The sequence below is a fragment of the Salvelinus sp. IW2-2015 genome, linkage group LG16, assembly GCF_002910315.2.
Source record: "Salvelinus sp. IW2-2015 linkage group LG16, ASM291031v2, whole genome shotgun sequence".
NCBI classification, from domain to species: Eukaryota; Metazoa; Chordata; class Actinopteri; order Salmoniformes; family Salmonidae; genus Salvelinus; species Salvelinus sp. IW2-2015.
In genome coordinates, this window is record NC_036856.1 from 39,016,438 (window position 1) to 39,031,894 (window position 15,457).

At 42.8% G+C, this 15,457-nt stretch overlaps 1 protein-coding gene across 2 annotated transcripts in view; it reads left to right on the plus strand.

Annotated features, from left to right (window-relative positions):
• The window catches only part of LOC111975296 (alpha-N-acetylgalactosaminide alpha-2,6-sialyltransferase 2), an 18,053-nt gene extending 3,637 nt beyond the window's left edge, over positions 1 to 14,416 (plus strand). Inside the window, exons 2-10 of one of the 2 annotated variants that reach the window (XM_024003497.2) lie at positions 729 to 1,081; positions 3,910 to 4,162; positions 6,040 to 6,205; positions 6,710 to 6,884; positions 7,704 to 7,842; positions 8,025 to 8,128; positions 8,302 to 8,385; positions 9,196 to 9,295; positions 9,607 to 14,416. In XM_024003497.2, the coding sequence (XP_023859265.1) occupies positions 867 to 1,081; positions 3,910 to 4,162; positions 6,040 to 6,205; positions 6,710 to 6,884; positions 7,704 to 7,842; positions 8,025 to 8,128; positions 8,302 to 8,385; positions 9,196 to 9,295; positions 9,607 to 9,777 (1,407 nt within the window). In that variant the 5' untranslated portion in view covers positions 729 to 866 and the 3' untranslated portion in view covers positions 9,778 to 14,416. The remainder of the gene's footprint in view (positions 1 to 728; positions 1,082 to 3,909; positions 4,163 to 6,039; positions 6,206 to 6,709; positions 6,885 to 7,703; positions 7,843 to 8,024; positions 8,129 to 8,301; positions 8,386 to 9,195; positions 9,296 to 9,606) is intronic. The other variant, XM_024003498.2, reaches the window with a different exon arrangement.
• Positions 14,417 to 15,457: the final 1,041 nt, after the last annotated feature.

A 15,457-nucleotide genomic window follows, 5' to 3' on the forward strand; every position in this document is an offset into this window, starting at 1 on the left:
TAGCGAAATGCTTGTGTTCCTAGCTCCAACAGTACAGTATATCTAACAGTGTACAAGAATCTCTACAAAGTTAAATAATGGAATATTATAAATAATAGGACAAGCAATGTCAGAGTGGCACTGAACTAGAATACAGTAGAATACAGTATATACATAATGAGATGAGTAAAGCAGTAAAGTAAATATTATTAAAGTGAAGATGTTCTATTATTAAAGTGACCGTATTCTCATGTTCTATGTACATGAGTGGCAGCAGCCCTCTAAGGTGGCAGCTGGTTGAGTAATCGGTGGTAGCCGGCCGGTGGGTTGAGCAGGGTTAAACAGGTTGAGCAGGGTTCGTAGGGTTGAGCAGGGTTAAACAGGTTGAGCAGGGTTCGTAGGGTTGAGCAGGGTTCGTAGGGTTGAGCAGGGTTGTCAGAGATGGTACATTTGACAGTTACTCTGCCATCACTGTGTTGTTCTGGAAGGATGAAGGCTTCACCTGGTCAGAGGGAGTTCCTGTACCATGAGCCATCAGTGGCAATAAACAGTCCAAAGTAAATACCCATCTGCCCCTAAAATAGAGGGATCTGAAAGAATACAGAAATCCTGTATTTTGTGGTCAGAGGTTTAATTAAAAAGGGATTATTGGGAGCAGCTCTGTTGACATGGTGAGGTAAAGTTTGCTCTCTCCATTTTATCTCTGTCCGTCTCCCCTGTTTCTCCTCTCTCTCTCTCTCTCTCTCCAGACTGTGGTAAGAGAGTCCCCAGAGTAGTGTGCACCTCTGTGGACTCATTTTACAGTCAACTCAGCCCTTGTCTCTTTCCTCGTTGCTCCCCTGAAAACCCGAACTCAGGACATCGGTGACTCCCCACATTCCTCCTCCATGGAGGGTATAGGGCACACACACAGCCGGCTGCTCAGGCTCAGGGCCACGATGATGGGCATGGGGCTCCAGAGGAGGCTAGGGCTGTGCTTCCTGTGTGTCAGCTTCCTGCCAGTCATCTACATCATCTGTCTGAACCTTGAGATCACCTGGCGCATGGACAACCTGAACCTGGCCCAATTCCCTGGCATCTGGTACACACAGGAACCCAACAGGTAAACAAACAATGATGCAACAATCTAAAACTCCTGGTGGAAAACGTAACACTTCTAACAATGTTTCCATTCACAGTTTATGTGAATAAAGTTAAACCGTATAAATAATATCACGACAGCTGTGACGGAAACGGCAAAGTTTCGGTATAATTTTGTAAATGCCGACAAATCATTTGTTCGTTTGACATGGTGGGATCTTTTTTTTGTCTGTAAAAAAAATTATTATGTGAGAAATGGCGGCAGAAACACCTTTTTATATGCAAATATTAATATAAGAACCATCATATGGAAGTAAACCTGGGGAAGCCATGCAGTTTAGTAGGCTACAGATTCAATAGTTTATGATGAGCTTCACAGGGTGGTGAAAGTACTCGATCTCGATGCTCCTTTTCCAATTAATATCAAAGGCCTTTTTCTGGTGACATGATGATCAATGCTTGACTGCCGTTTGACACATTTTTAAATAGTCTCGCACTTATCCATAATAATCTCATGTAGACTAGAGGCCTGAGTGCACATGGTGTGTTTGTTGTGAATGTATTGTAATGTTTTAAAATTGTATAAACTGCCTTATTTTTGCTGGACCCCAAGAAGAGTAGCTGCTGCTTTGGCAGCAGCTAATGGGGATCCATAATAAATACAAATACCCCACACAGCCTACTCGCACAGCCTACTCGCACAGCCTACCTGCCAGCTGTTGACCAAAGCACACTTGTCAAGACCAGAGTAGGCACATTTGCTATTTAACCCAACAGTTTTTGTGACAACTATTGGCAGAGTTGAAATGCCATGGAAACACATTGAACTTTAGATTTTTTTATAGAATATTCGCTTGAATATGGGGTGGCAGGTAGACTAATGGTTAGAGCGTTGGGCCAGTAACCGAAAGGTTGCTAGATCAAATCCCCGAGCTGACAAGGTAAAAATCTGTTGTTTTGCCCCTGAACAAGGCAGTTAACCCACTGTTCCCCAGTAGGCTGTCATTGTAAATAAGAATTTGTTCTTAATTGGCCTGCCTAGTTAAATAAATAATAATAATTAGATAAAAATCAGTCGCCAATTGGATGGAAACCTAGCTACTGCCTGGGAATGTTAAATGATTAGTGTATTGTGTAATTCAAAAGCGAAGATTCGGAGGGATTTTAATTGATTAAAAAGCTGACCTAGTGGAATTAATGTATGAACTGTATGCAACGTCTATTTTTTTCTACTTTTTTATTTATTGAAAATCCTCCTGGACGCTCAGTTTGCCAAATGACTAGCCGTACAGAGGGACATGGTTCACCTGCCTGAGATCATGGAGACTTAAACCATGGGATTTTTTATCAAACACTTACTGTCTTCCTGCAAGTCATATCATTGTGAAAACCACAATGTAGCCACACACAGGAAGCAGCTGGGCTAACATGAAAACAAATGGAGAACAACAGAATGGGGTTCATGTGAAATGTCAGCCTGGTAGTAATGTCAGAGTAGTGGAAACGGCTGTCTTTCTCTCGCTGCGAGAGGTCTAATTTGGAGACTAAATCATACGTTTGAGTGGGTCAAGGTTCAGCAGGTCTGTCATTTTGATTGCCTGCCTGCCTGCCTGCCTGCCTGCCTGCCTGCCTGCCTGCCTGCCTGCCGTAGCCCTTGGGTTTCACCTAAACAGTGCTTTTATCTGAATGCCAGTTAGTCGAAATCGGCCTGTTCTGCCACTCCTTTTTGTTCCAAACTGTCTCTCCAAATGCATTTTTGCGTTGGAGTCACCATCTATTAACACAAATGGAGATCACTGTATTTAGACAGACCGGGGGAATGATGAATGAACAGTTTATGGAGAAGGGGAATTCTGCTATTGCATGACAAAAACATGAGCATTTCTGTGGAAAAGGGGGGAATATTTTGCCCTCATCCATCGGTTTTTCTTTTGTCTGCTCGAGAGCCTCTTATGAGAGAATGGATAGTCCATGATGCATCAGTCCTTCAGTTCTATTTCCTGGTGGTGACAATCACTTTTTATAATCTCAGATCATCACAGGTATCGGTTACGCCCTAATCCCATTTTGGGTTGATGACCTTTGTCTTTCATTAAATGACTGGAGGATACAGGTCCAGATATGACTCAATGCATTGGGACAATATTACTCTGTAGAGATCTTTGGCATTTTGTTGTACTGAAAATACATCCGGACACAATCAGGCCTTATTTTTTATTTAATATAAGTGCACTTGGCCAACATCAATGTGGAGGATACAGGTCCGGTTATGAGACAGACGATTGTTGTCTTTCACCTACCAAACACGATGCAGCTCTACCGTTGACACATTGAATAGCATACCACTTCTCCGTACTGTTTTACTCAGAATAAATCAAGACTAGGGCTGTCCCCGACAACAACCAAAAATATTGGTCGACCAAAGCCTATCGACCAGTTGAAGTCAGCCATAATCCAGACTCGATCACAAATTAGCCTGGAAGAAAAGTTGTAGGTTTGTGTAAAACAAATTTCAATAGTGGTGAAATCTGACAACACTTTATAATGACTAGGCTCAACCCTAGATAATGTTTAGAAAGCCATTTTAGGTTCAGCTTCTCTGCTCAATTTGGGTCACATGACCACAGTTGACAGAGCGTGTGCTGTTTCTGCCGAGTCAGATACAGAATCAACATATTTCAGCTGTTACTGAGGAACTTTTGTTTGTGTTAGAGGAAGATGTGAGTTTTTCCACAATTGGGAAGCAGGATATTATGACCCTGAACTGAAGACAACAACATTTGACATTACCCAGGACAGTTAAGGTGACACCAGTTTCAGCTATAAGGTGTGTGTTTTGTCTCTTGCCAGGTTACATGACCCTCTTGTTGGCAATACGCTGTTAGATAGTAGTGATGAGCAGCACACCAGGATCACACCACCAACACCTTTAAGTTTAAAGGTGCAGTCCACATCCCCTGCCAGAATCAGACCGTCAACAGAACCTAGAGCCAGGACTACCAAGGGCTCTGATCTTAAAGCTACTCTCCTTAAGTCCGCCAAACCAACAGAGCCACCCTTCATTGGCGACAGCTACTACAGTGAAGATGCCCCACCTCAAACAGTGAGTTGAAGTTCCTTTTTCTGAGCTGTTCCTGCTACTTGATCTGTTTGTGTGATCGCTGTCTACTTCAGAGACCTTAGAAGGCCTGTGGTCTCCTTGCAGTCAATGCTGACTGATTGTACTTTCAGACACATGAAGCATGGAAGCACTTAAAATAATGTCCCACTTTGCTATAAAATAAGGACAGTGGATATCTGTTAACTCTCAGTCAGATGACATGGGTGATACTCTAGTTAACCACCAGATAACACAACCCAAAAGGTCTTCAAAGTGTATTTCATACAGCAATTTGATAAGCTCTGGGCCATCTTAAGCAATCTCCATATTACATTATGTGTAAATAAGCCCAGTGTTCTATAATTACCTTTTTATTTAACTGCAGGTCAGCATGATAAAATTACACCACTAGTTCAGTTTTAATCACGCAGATGTTAAGGACTTCATGTTCTGTAATGACGTTGGCTGGTGTGTGTGGGATGTCTAGTTGAATGATTGCCAGGGAAAACAGGCTGGTGTTTTCTTTGGGCGCAAATATATTACATGTTTCCCAGACTGTGTTCTCTTGTTCTACCTTCCTTGTGTCATCACAATAGAAGACTGTTCTAGCATCATCACATGGTCAACCAAGACAAGGAAAGAACACTTGCACATTTCATATGAACAATTGCTGAGGTTCATTTGCAAAACAGTCACTTCAGTTTAAACGAAGTCCGCTTCCTATTTCTCCTATAATATAGACTAAATACGGTCGACCACAACAGAGAACTCTCCGCTCCATGTGGTGGTTTCTCACTCATGTGGACTGTTTCGTCTTGATATCTTTCATAAGACAGATAAGATGTGAAGCATATGTGTTTAGGCCTATTTGATCCAGACATGTGGGTGGTAAAGGAATACCATACGGTTCCAAGCAATCTCCAATCTCTTTATCTCTACTTTTTTGTTCAGTCAAGTGGTATGCACAACTCCCATCAAACCCTTTGTCTGCTTATCTCCATCGTTGACTTTCTATGATTCAGTGTTCCTCGAACAGTTAGTGGTTACCCTGACGATGAAGACATAAATGGCCTCGTTTGATACAAGACCGTAGCTATGAGGGGACACCGAGGTTCAGAACCTTTTTTAAATAAAAAAATAAAATACTTCTTAAGCCATGTCCATATTATGTTGTGTGGAAATCAGCCCAGTTATATATAATTTAAGCAGTAAAGCCCAAGGGATAAGGGAGGTTCTTAGGCGCAACGCAGAGTGCCTGGACACAGCCCTTAGCCATTGTATATTGGCAATATGCCACAAACCCCCCGAGGTGACTTATTGCTATTATAAGCTGGTTACCAATGTAATTAGAGCAGTACATTTTTTWAAATCATACCCGTGGTATACGGCTGTCAGCCAATCAGCATCCAGTGCTTGAATCACCCACTTTACAATGACCTTTATGTAACTGCAGGTCTGCATGGTAAAATTACACCATTTGTTCAGTTTTAATAATGCTGATGTTGAGTCACTTATTGTTCTATAGGGACATTAGGTGTGCTGGTGTTTTTTTCCCATGTACCGTTACGATGACAGGATATGAAGTCCTATCACAGGTTTCCCAGAATCTGTTCTTTTGTGTTATCGCCATAGAATGTTGTAGCGTCATCACATGGTCTACCCAGTGCTGAGTTAATGTGGGTTAATGTGTAGCGGCTAATAGCTAATAGGCTATGTGTTTGTAGATGGACTGAGGTGAATGAAGCTACAGCAGCCAAGGTGATAATGGCTGGGGTCATTTTTACTTGTTTTCACTGTTCTCCAAATCGTATTTTAGAGTTCTGAAATTGTATTGAAATATAGTAAATGAGGTTGACTTTTCTGAATGTTACTCCATCCAGGACTGTCCAGACAGTATTCGTAGCAGGGTGCCCCAGACAGACTTTGGGGTAAGGTATCTGGGCAGGATCCCTGTGCTCCAGTGGGCCAAGCATGCCACTCCAGAACAGTACCAGCGCCTCAGACGGTACCCAGGGACTCATGGCTGGGCAAACGTCGACTTTAACAGTAAGTACTTTTGACGTGAACGTTTCAATGCGTTACTTCATACCAAATATTGTTTGAAATTAGCTGACAAATCATGTTCACGTGCCGACGACAAACAATTTAGTTCCACATCATTGACTGCCACTGTCTAACTCCAGTGCCCTATCATCCATGGTCATCTCAGTAAAGATGTTATATGGCTTCAGAGATGTTATATGGCTTCAGAGGTGCGACACACAACCCTTTATGGTCAGTCGATGGAGTACACCTGCACTTTTTCACAGATGCATGGGGAATCTCTTATCAGCTCACATCTACAAGAGTAAAGGATAGAATCATTCCACTGTTTTTACCCCGTGGACTTTACCCACACCTCCCAGCTAGTGAGACGAGACACTGACAGTTGAGTGTGGCAGTCGTCCATTGGAAATGTGCACGAGGCAGAGGATTTCTGGCAGAAATCATCTGTTGGTTGGCTGTCTTCACAAGTTATTTTATTACATTGGAATGCATTTGTTGTTGCAGCTCTGGTGTCGACCCTATCTGTTCTCAACACGTCAGCCAACTGGCACATGTTTGATGACTGGGATCGTCGTAGCAACGGCTCACGGTGTGTCCGCTGTGCTGTCGTGGGCAARGGAGGGATCCTGAAGGATTCAAAGAAAGGCCGGGATATCGACCAGCATGACTACGTATTCAGGTGAGACGCTGTCTTTGACCTTGTTTAGTCTTGACTTCATCAATAGCCTGCGTGGGCGGTTGGCCCTTCCTTAAGTGGAAGATGTTCCTTGGAATGTGTATTATGTTAATACAGTTGGCCTTTCTCCTGTGTTTCATTTTGTCATTCAGGAGAGCCAATTCAAGGGCTCCTCAAGAGTCTGTTGAATGAAGCATGCATCTGGTTTCTGTGGTTACCTGAGTGTGGGGTCATTGACAGTGTTCATGTTCCTTCATGCTTGTCGTTCACCGTGTTCCTTTCTGTGTGTCCTGTGTTGTAATTATTCATCATTGACAGTGTTCATGTATAAAGATAATCATTTGGGAGGTGCTTATATTGACATGTAGTTTGGTAAAACAGGAGGCTAAAGACACGTAGGTAGAGTCCATTCTCGCTTTTTTTGTCCGCCCTTTTCTTTTAAGAGCTCTGTCACAAGGCACTATGTAATAGAAATGTATTTTCTTTGCATATCCCAGCTCCCCCTGAGACACCCGCAGGGTGTGAGGTCACGGCCAGGGTCACCATATCCCAGCTCCCCCTGAGACACCAGTAGGGTGTGAGGTCACGGCCAGGGTCACCATATCCCAGCTCCCCCTGAGATACCCGCAGGATGTGAGGTCATGGCCAGGGTCACCATTGTCCAGCACCCCTGAAGCAATTTGGGTTAAGTGCCTTACTCAAAGGCACAGTGGCAGATTATTTTTCTCCACCTTGTCGGCTCTGATATTCGAACCAGCAATTTAAATTTTTAAAAATTGGTTGTTGACAAAGTTCTGTTCCATGCTTCTGTTGTGACTCCAGGACCAACGGAGCTGTCATTGAAGGCTTTGAGCAGGATGTGGGCTCCAGAACGTCCCTCTACACGTTCTCCACCAACACACTCCGTAACTCCATGAGGAGCTATGCCGGAGTGGGCTACAGAGGACCACCGCTCTCTGAGGTGAACACTTCCATGATAATGATGATGATGATGATGGTGGTTTACGATCACATTTACTCACTGGGAATAAACTTCATCCTCCGTTCTTTAATTCATTTACAGACAAACTCTTAACAGTTTAAAAAAATAAAAAAATATAGTCTGATCATGTATTCCCCTCGTTTTCTGTCTTTATCCTGTAGGAGACACGCTATGTCTTCCTGCCAGACCATGACAGGGATTATCTMCTGATGAAAGCAGCTGCCACACACACTCCAGTAGAAAGAGGACCAGAGAGGAGCAAAACGTAAGATACCGGATGGCTTCATATCCATGGAGGAGGTTTTGATTTCATTCCCCCACACAGCATCTATGRGGATTTCCATTGTAATTGAATACCCTCAATGTCCCCAAGTATTCCTTCTTTATTTACTAATGTGTGTTCTATACTGTTTTCTGTTTTTCTTTTTCTTTTTTTAGACCTCCCACATACTTTGGAGGAAATGTGACTGTAGAAAAGTTGAAAATGTACCATCCAGATTTCATACGCTACATCAGAAACAGGTGTGTAAAAAAAAAGGGGGGAGAAGTGAGTTATCTTAGTACAAAGCACAGTCTTTAGGAGAGTTGTTGTGGCTAATCCGAATCACAGCTGAGCTCTGATTTTTATATATTCACACACACACACACACACACCTGGACAAAGGTATTAAATAAACCCCTTTTTGAAGTCCAACTGTTTTGGGAGCCACTTTATGATCGAGAACTCTTCCTAGAGGTCATCTGATGAGGAAGAGGTTGAGGTTCCAATAATATATGACACATGTGCGTGCACTTCTGTGATTAAAAAAAAAATTGTATTGTAACTGATCCCAACCCTGGTTGAGTGGCAGTGCCCATTTTTATCTCCATTGAAAACAAAAATAGCTTCTTAGCAAAGAACAATTTCTCAAGCGAGGATTTTGCTAAGACTCTCMGSGAGTGGTCTGAGTGGGGAGGGGGAAAACGGAAGACTAGCTGTTATTGGCAGAGAGGTTTGGATCTCTCTTATTGGTCTATTAACTCATTTAGCGCCTGGTGYTGTCACCAGAACTCCATCTAACACTTAAAGGTAATTATTATACCATGACTCTGTTCGGGTGCATACTAATAAGGCCTGTGTGGTGTGGGGTTAGCTCTCCTCTCAAAAAGGAAAAGGTGGCAGCCAGGTCCGGTCTGTCCACAACCTTTTCTCCAGCAAGGGCATTTTAGGAAAGGATCAAATTCATTGTCCCTGAAGATAATCCTCTTGGACACCATTTTAATGGTTTTGTTTTGAAGTAAATGTGTGGACCAGCTGTATTGTTAAATGCTCTTTTGTATTTTATGTCGTAGGTTCCTCCGGGCCCATGCCATGCAGACCAAATACAAGGACATGTACCGTCCATCAACAGGTGCTGTGATGCTGCTGGCTGCGATACACACCTGTGACCAGGTACGGTACGACCCACCAGGGACTAGCCATTAAACAATAACTCTCTGGACACGACTGCACTGGCCTTCCAGTTGGACAGCATTTACTCTGACCCTGATAGTCTTCAAAAGCCTTGTAAAACAGAAATACTACATTCTCCTCAGATCACTGCCTAAAGCAAAGGCCCATATGGTAATCATTGTTCTTGAGGCATAGAACACTTGACAACAAAAGGCTGTGACTGCAGCAACTGACCTCTGCCACCCCCCGCCCGTTTCTCTCTGTCTGTCTCTGTCTGTCTCTGTCTGTCTGTCTGTCGTGTTTGAAAACAGGTGAGCGCGTACGGCTTCATGACTCCAGACTATGTGAAATACTCTGACCACTACTTCGACCGCCAATATCACCCAGTGGGTTTCTTCATCAACCATGACATGAGGATGGAGATGACACTGTGGCAACAGCTCCACCATGCAGGCCTCATCACTCTCTACATGCGCCAGTGAACTCAGGAACTAACTCAAGGTTGCTATGGCAACGACCACCTCCTGTAGGATAAAAAAATAGTCATAAACTGTATATTTATATATATTACTGAACAAAAAATATAAACMCAACATGTTAAGTGTTGGTTTTATGAGCTGAAATAAAACATCCCAGAAATGTTCCATATGCACAAAAAGCTTATTTCTCTCAAATGTTGTGCACAAATTTGTTTACATCCCTGTTAGTGAGCATTTCTCATCTGCGAAGACAATCCACCCACCTGACAGGTTTGGCCTTCTAGGAAGACTTCCTCTGTTCAGTATCTGTGTTCTTTGGCCCATCTTAATCTTTTTTTTATTTATTGGCCAGTCTGAGATATGTCTTTATCTTTACAACTCTGCCTAGAAGGCCAGCATCCGGGAGTCGCCTCTTCACTGTTGACGTTGAGACTGGTGTTTTGCGAGTACTATTTAATGAAGCTGCCAGTTGAGGACTTGTGAGGCGTCTGTTTCTCCAATTAGACACTCTAAGGTACTTGTTCTCTTGCTCAATTGTGCACCGGAGCTTCCCACTCCTCTTTCTATTCTGGCTAGAGCCAGTTTGTGCTGTTCTGTGAAGGGAGTAGTACACAGCGTTGTACGAGATCTTCAGTTTCTTGGCGGTTTCTCACATAGAATGGCTTTCATTTCGCAGAACAAGAATAGACTGARAAGTTTCAGAAGAAAGTTCTTTGTTTCTGGCCATTTTGAGCCTGTAATTGAACCCACAAATGCTGATGCTCCAGATACTCAACTAGTCTTKAAGAAGGCCAGTTTATTGCTTCTTTAAATCAGGACAACAGTTTTCAGCTGTGCTAACATAATTGCAAAAGAGTTTTCTAATGATCAATTAGCCTTTTAAAAATGATAAACTTGGATTAGCTAACACAGCGTGCCATTGGGACACAGGAGTGATGATTGCTGATAATGGGCCTCTGTACGCCTATGTAGATATTCCATAAAAATCTGCCGTTTCCAGCTACAATAGTCATTTACAATATTAACAATGTTTACACTGTATTTCTGATAAATTTGATGCTATTTTAATGGACAGTTTTTTTTATATATTTTTTTTACGTTTTCTTTAAAAAAAACAAGGACATTTCTAAGTGACCCCAAACTTTTGAACGTGTGTGTGTGTGTGTGTGTGTGTTTGTGTGTGTGTACACACACAGGACCAGTAAAAAGTTTGGACACCCCTACTCATTCAGGTGTTTTTCCTTATTTTTACTATTTTCTATAATGTAGAATAATAGTGAAGACATCATAACTATGACATAACACACATGGAATCATGAAGTAACCAAAGCGGTGTGAAACAAATAAAAATATATTTAATTTTTGAGAATCAAAGTAGCTACTCTTGGCCTTGATGACCGCTTTGCATCTTGGCATTCTCTCAACCAGCTTCATGAGGTAGTCACCTGGAATGCATTTCAATTAACAAGTGTGCCTTGTTCAAATTTAGTATYTGGGATTTTTTTCTTAATGCYTTTGAGCCAATCAGTTGTGTTGTTACAAGGTAGGGGTGGTARACAGAAGATGMCCCTATTGGGTAAAATTCCATATTATGGCAAGAACAGCTCATCAGCAAAGGGAAACAACAGTCCATCATTARTTTAAGACATGAAGGTCAGTCAATCTGGAAAATGTCAAGAACTTTGAAAGTTTCTACAAATGCAGTCGCAAAAACCATCAAGCGCTATGATGAAACTGGCTCTCATGAGGACCGCCACAGGAAAGGAAGACCTAGAGTTACCTCTGCTGCAGAGGATAAGTTCATTTGAGTTACCAGTTACCAGCAGAGTTCAAGTAACAGACATCTCAACATCAACTGTTCAGAGAAGACTGCATGAATCAGGCCTTCATGGTCAAATTACTTCAAAGAAACCACCCCTAAAGGACATSAATAAGAAGAGACTTGCTTGGGCCAAGAAACATGAGCAATGGACATTAGACCGGTGGAAATCTGTCCTTTGGTCTGAGTCCAAGTTTGAGATTTTTGGTTCTAACCGCCGTGTCCATGTGAGACGCAGAGTAGATGAACGGATGATCTCCGCATGTGTGGTTCCCACCGTGAAGCATGGCGGAGGAGGTGTGATAGTTTGGGGGTGCTTTGCTGGTGACACTGTCTGTGATTTATTTAGAATTCAAGGTCACACMTAACCAGCATGGCTACCACAGCATTTTGCAGCGATACGCCATCCCATCTGGTTTGCGCTTAGTCCCACTATCATTTGTTTTTCAACAGGACAATGACCCAAAACACAACTCCAGGCTGTGTAAGGGCTATTTGACCAAGAAGGAGAGTGAGTGCTGCATCAGATGACCTGGCCTCCACAATCACCTGACCTCAACCCAATTGAGATGGTTTTTAAAATTATTATTATTATTTCACCTTTATTTAACCAGGTAGGCCAGTTGAGAACAAGTTCTCATTTACACCTGCAACCTGGCCAAGATAAAGCAAAGCAGTGCGACACAAACAACAACACAGTTACACATAGGATAATCAAACGTACAGTCAATAACACAATAGAAAAATATATATACAGTGTGTGCAGATGAGGTAAGATTAGGGAGGTAAGGCAATAAATAGGCCGTAGTGGCAAAATGCTAAATTGTATTTATTAACACTGGAGTGATAGATGTGCAGAAGATGATGTGCAAGTAGAGATACTGGGGTGCAAATGATCAAAAGTAAATGACAATATGGGGATGAGGTAGTTCGGTGGGCTATTTACAGATGGGCTGTGTACAGGTGCAATGATCTGTAAGCTGCTCTGACAGCTGATGCTTAAAGTTAGAGAGGGAGATATGTCTCCAGCTTCAGCGATTTTATTTTATTTTCTTATTTWTTTTTTTTGCAATTCGTTAGTCATTGGCAGCAGAGAACTGGAAGGAAAGGTGGCCAAAAGAGGAGTTGGCTTTGGGGATGACCAGTGAAATATACCTGCATATGTGTTATTTCATAGATTTGATGTTTTCACTATTATTCTACAATGTAGAAATTAAGAAAAACCCTTGAATGAGTAGGTGTGTCAACTTTTGACTGGTACTGTATATGTATTACATGACCAAAAGTATGTGGACACATTCTCATCGAACATCTCATTCCAAAATCATGTGCATTAATATGGAGTTGGTCCCCCCTTTGCTGCTATAACAGCCTCCACTCTTCTGGGAAGGCTTTCCACTAGATGTTGGAACATTGCTGGGGGGACTTGCTTCCATTCAGCCACGAGCATTAGTGAGGTCGGGCACTAATGTTGTGCAATTAGGCCTGGCTCGGAGTCGGCATTCCAATTCATCCCAAAGTTGTTCGATGGGTGGAGGTCAGGGCTCTGTGCAGGCCAGTCAAGTTCTTCCACACTGATCTCGACAAACCATTTCTGTATGGACCTCACTTTGTGTCATGCTGAAACATAAAAGGGCGTTCCCCAAGCTGTTGCCACAAAGTTGGAAGCACAGAATTGTCTAGAATGTCATTGTTTAATGTAGCATTAAGATTTCCCTTCACTGGAACTAAGGGGCCTAGCACGGACCATTATTCCTCCTCTACCAAACTTTACAGTTGGCACGATGCAGTCGAGCAGGTAACGTTCTCCTGGCATTCGCCAAACCCAGATTCATCCGTCGGACTGCTAGATGGTGTAGCGTGATTCATCACTCCAGAGAACGCGTTCCCACTGCTCCAGAGTCCAATGGCGGCGAGCTTTATACCACTCCAGCCAACCCTTTGCTTCGGGCATGGTGATCTTAGGCTTGTGTGCGGCTGCTCTGCCATGGAAACCCATTTAACGAAGCTCCCTACGAACAGTTATTGTGCTGACGTTGCTTCCAGAGGCAGTTTGGAACTCGGTAGTGAGTGTTGCAAACGGGACAGACTATTTTTACGAGCTTCAGCACTCGGCGGTCCTGTTCTGTGAGCTTGTGTGGCCTACAACTTTGTTGCTGAGCCGTTGTTGCTCCTAGACGTTTCCACTTCACATTAACATCACTTACATTTGACCGGGGCAGCTCTAGCAGGGCAGACATTTGATGAACTGACTTGTTGGAAAGGTGGCATCCTATGACGGTGCCACATTGAAAGTCACTGAGCTCTTCAGTAAGGCCATTCTACTGCCAATGTTTGTCTATGGAAATTGCATGGCTGTGTGCTCGATTCTATTCACCGATCAGCAACGGGTGTGGCTGAAATAGCCAAATCCACMAACTTGAAGGGGTGTCCACATATTGCAGTATATAGCCTGTATCTACTTCTGTGTGGTGCAAGATGACAAAGAAAGGAAACCAATCATTAAACTTTTACATTAAATGGTTCCTCTACAGATGACTCACTAAATGGTTCCTCTACAGATGACTCACAATGTAGTAGAGTACTGTGAGAAAACATATAGTACTTTATTTTCAACAGCTCTCTTGTCCCATGGGATAACCTTCCTGACTCTTATTGTTATTCTCCATGCAAAGTGTCTGCCGATGTGAATTTGTGCTGAGTGATCCACTGTACTGAAACACAAGGGGTCGTATTGTTTACCGTTTTGTCATTTCACTTTTTGTTGTTGAATGTACGTTGATGTAATAACACATCTATTATGAATAAAGAATTACATTTGTGTGTCTGGTGTTTCATGTCAGTCAGTTGAACAGGATTTCATGTCAGTCAGTTGAATATAATTTGTGTGCCTCCTGAGTAGGCGGGAAAGGTCAATACAGGATAGAAAATGCAGGTTGGCAACAACACCATCGAGAAGTTTTGCCTTAAGGCTTTCACAACATTTAATCTAGAGTTGAAGGCCACCTTCTTGGTTGGTTGTGGTACATTATGTTTCGGCTTGGGGACCTGCCGCGTGAGAATATATCCGCCCTGATCACGTGTGTATTTGAAAAGCCTGTCCCTTTAATCCACCATTAACAAAGGTGTTCTGTACAGATAAAAGGTCATGAAGTACAGCAAAAAGGTCAAACATCATGACGCAAAGTACAAACAGGAAAAATCACATACCTAATTAAGTATTACACAAGTCTTAGTATCATCATTATTTTTGGAGGCCAGACAATAACTACCCATGTAGTCAACAATGCCCCAGCAAAGCAACAACGCTCACACCCAGAGAACTGTTTCTCTCTCTCCAGTCTGCCATAACATCCTCCTCTACTTCTTCGTTGGTGAAGACCCGTCTAACCATTCTCTAACCTCTACTTCCTGGATGTCTTCTCCAGCATGACAATGTCAGACAACACTGGAGGAGGAGAGAGAACAACGTTGTAACTGACCATTTGGGTCTGAGAGAGTAGACGAGGGGTGACTTGAAACACAGGATCTGTCTTTTGCAGTGAGTCACGTATTCCACTTCAGTAGTGTCTGCCAAATGTTGAGTGTGGCAGTTGGAGGTTGTGTCGTGTGAGCGAGGTCATGTCCTTTCACACCACGGTGTAATCTTGTTCCTGTGAGAGTGCTCCGTGCTGTGTGGTAAGGGAATTCATTTAGCAAAGAACATTCCATTCAAATGAATACAGGAAGTATTCAAAGTAGAACGGACTTGTAAAAAGTATGTATTCAAATGAGTAAAGGCAGTCTTGTCTATGCAGTTTAGGGAAAGGTCAATGCCGTGGATTCTCCAGGAGTTTTAGTGGGTTGTTGGGGGGGGGGGGGAGA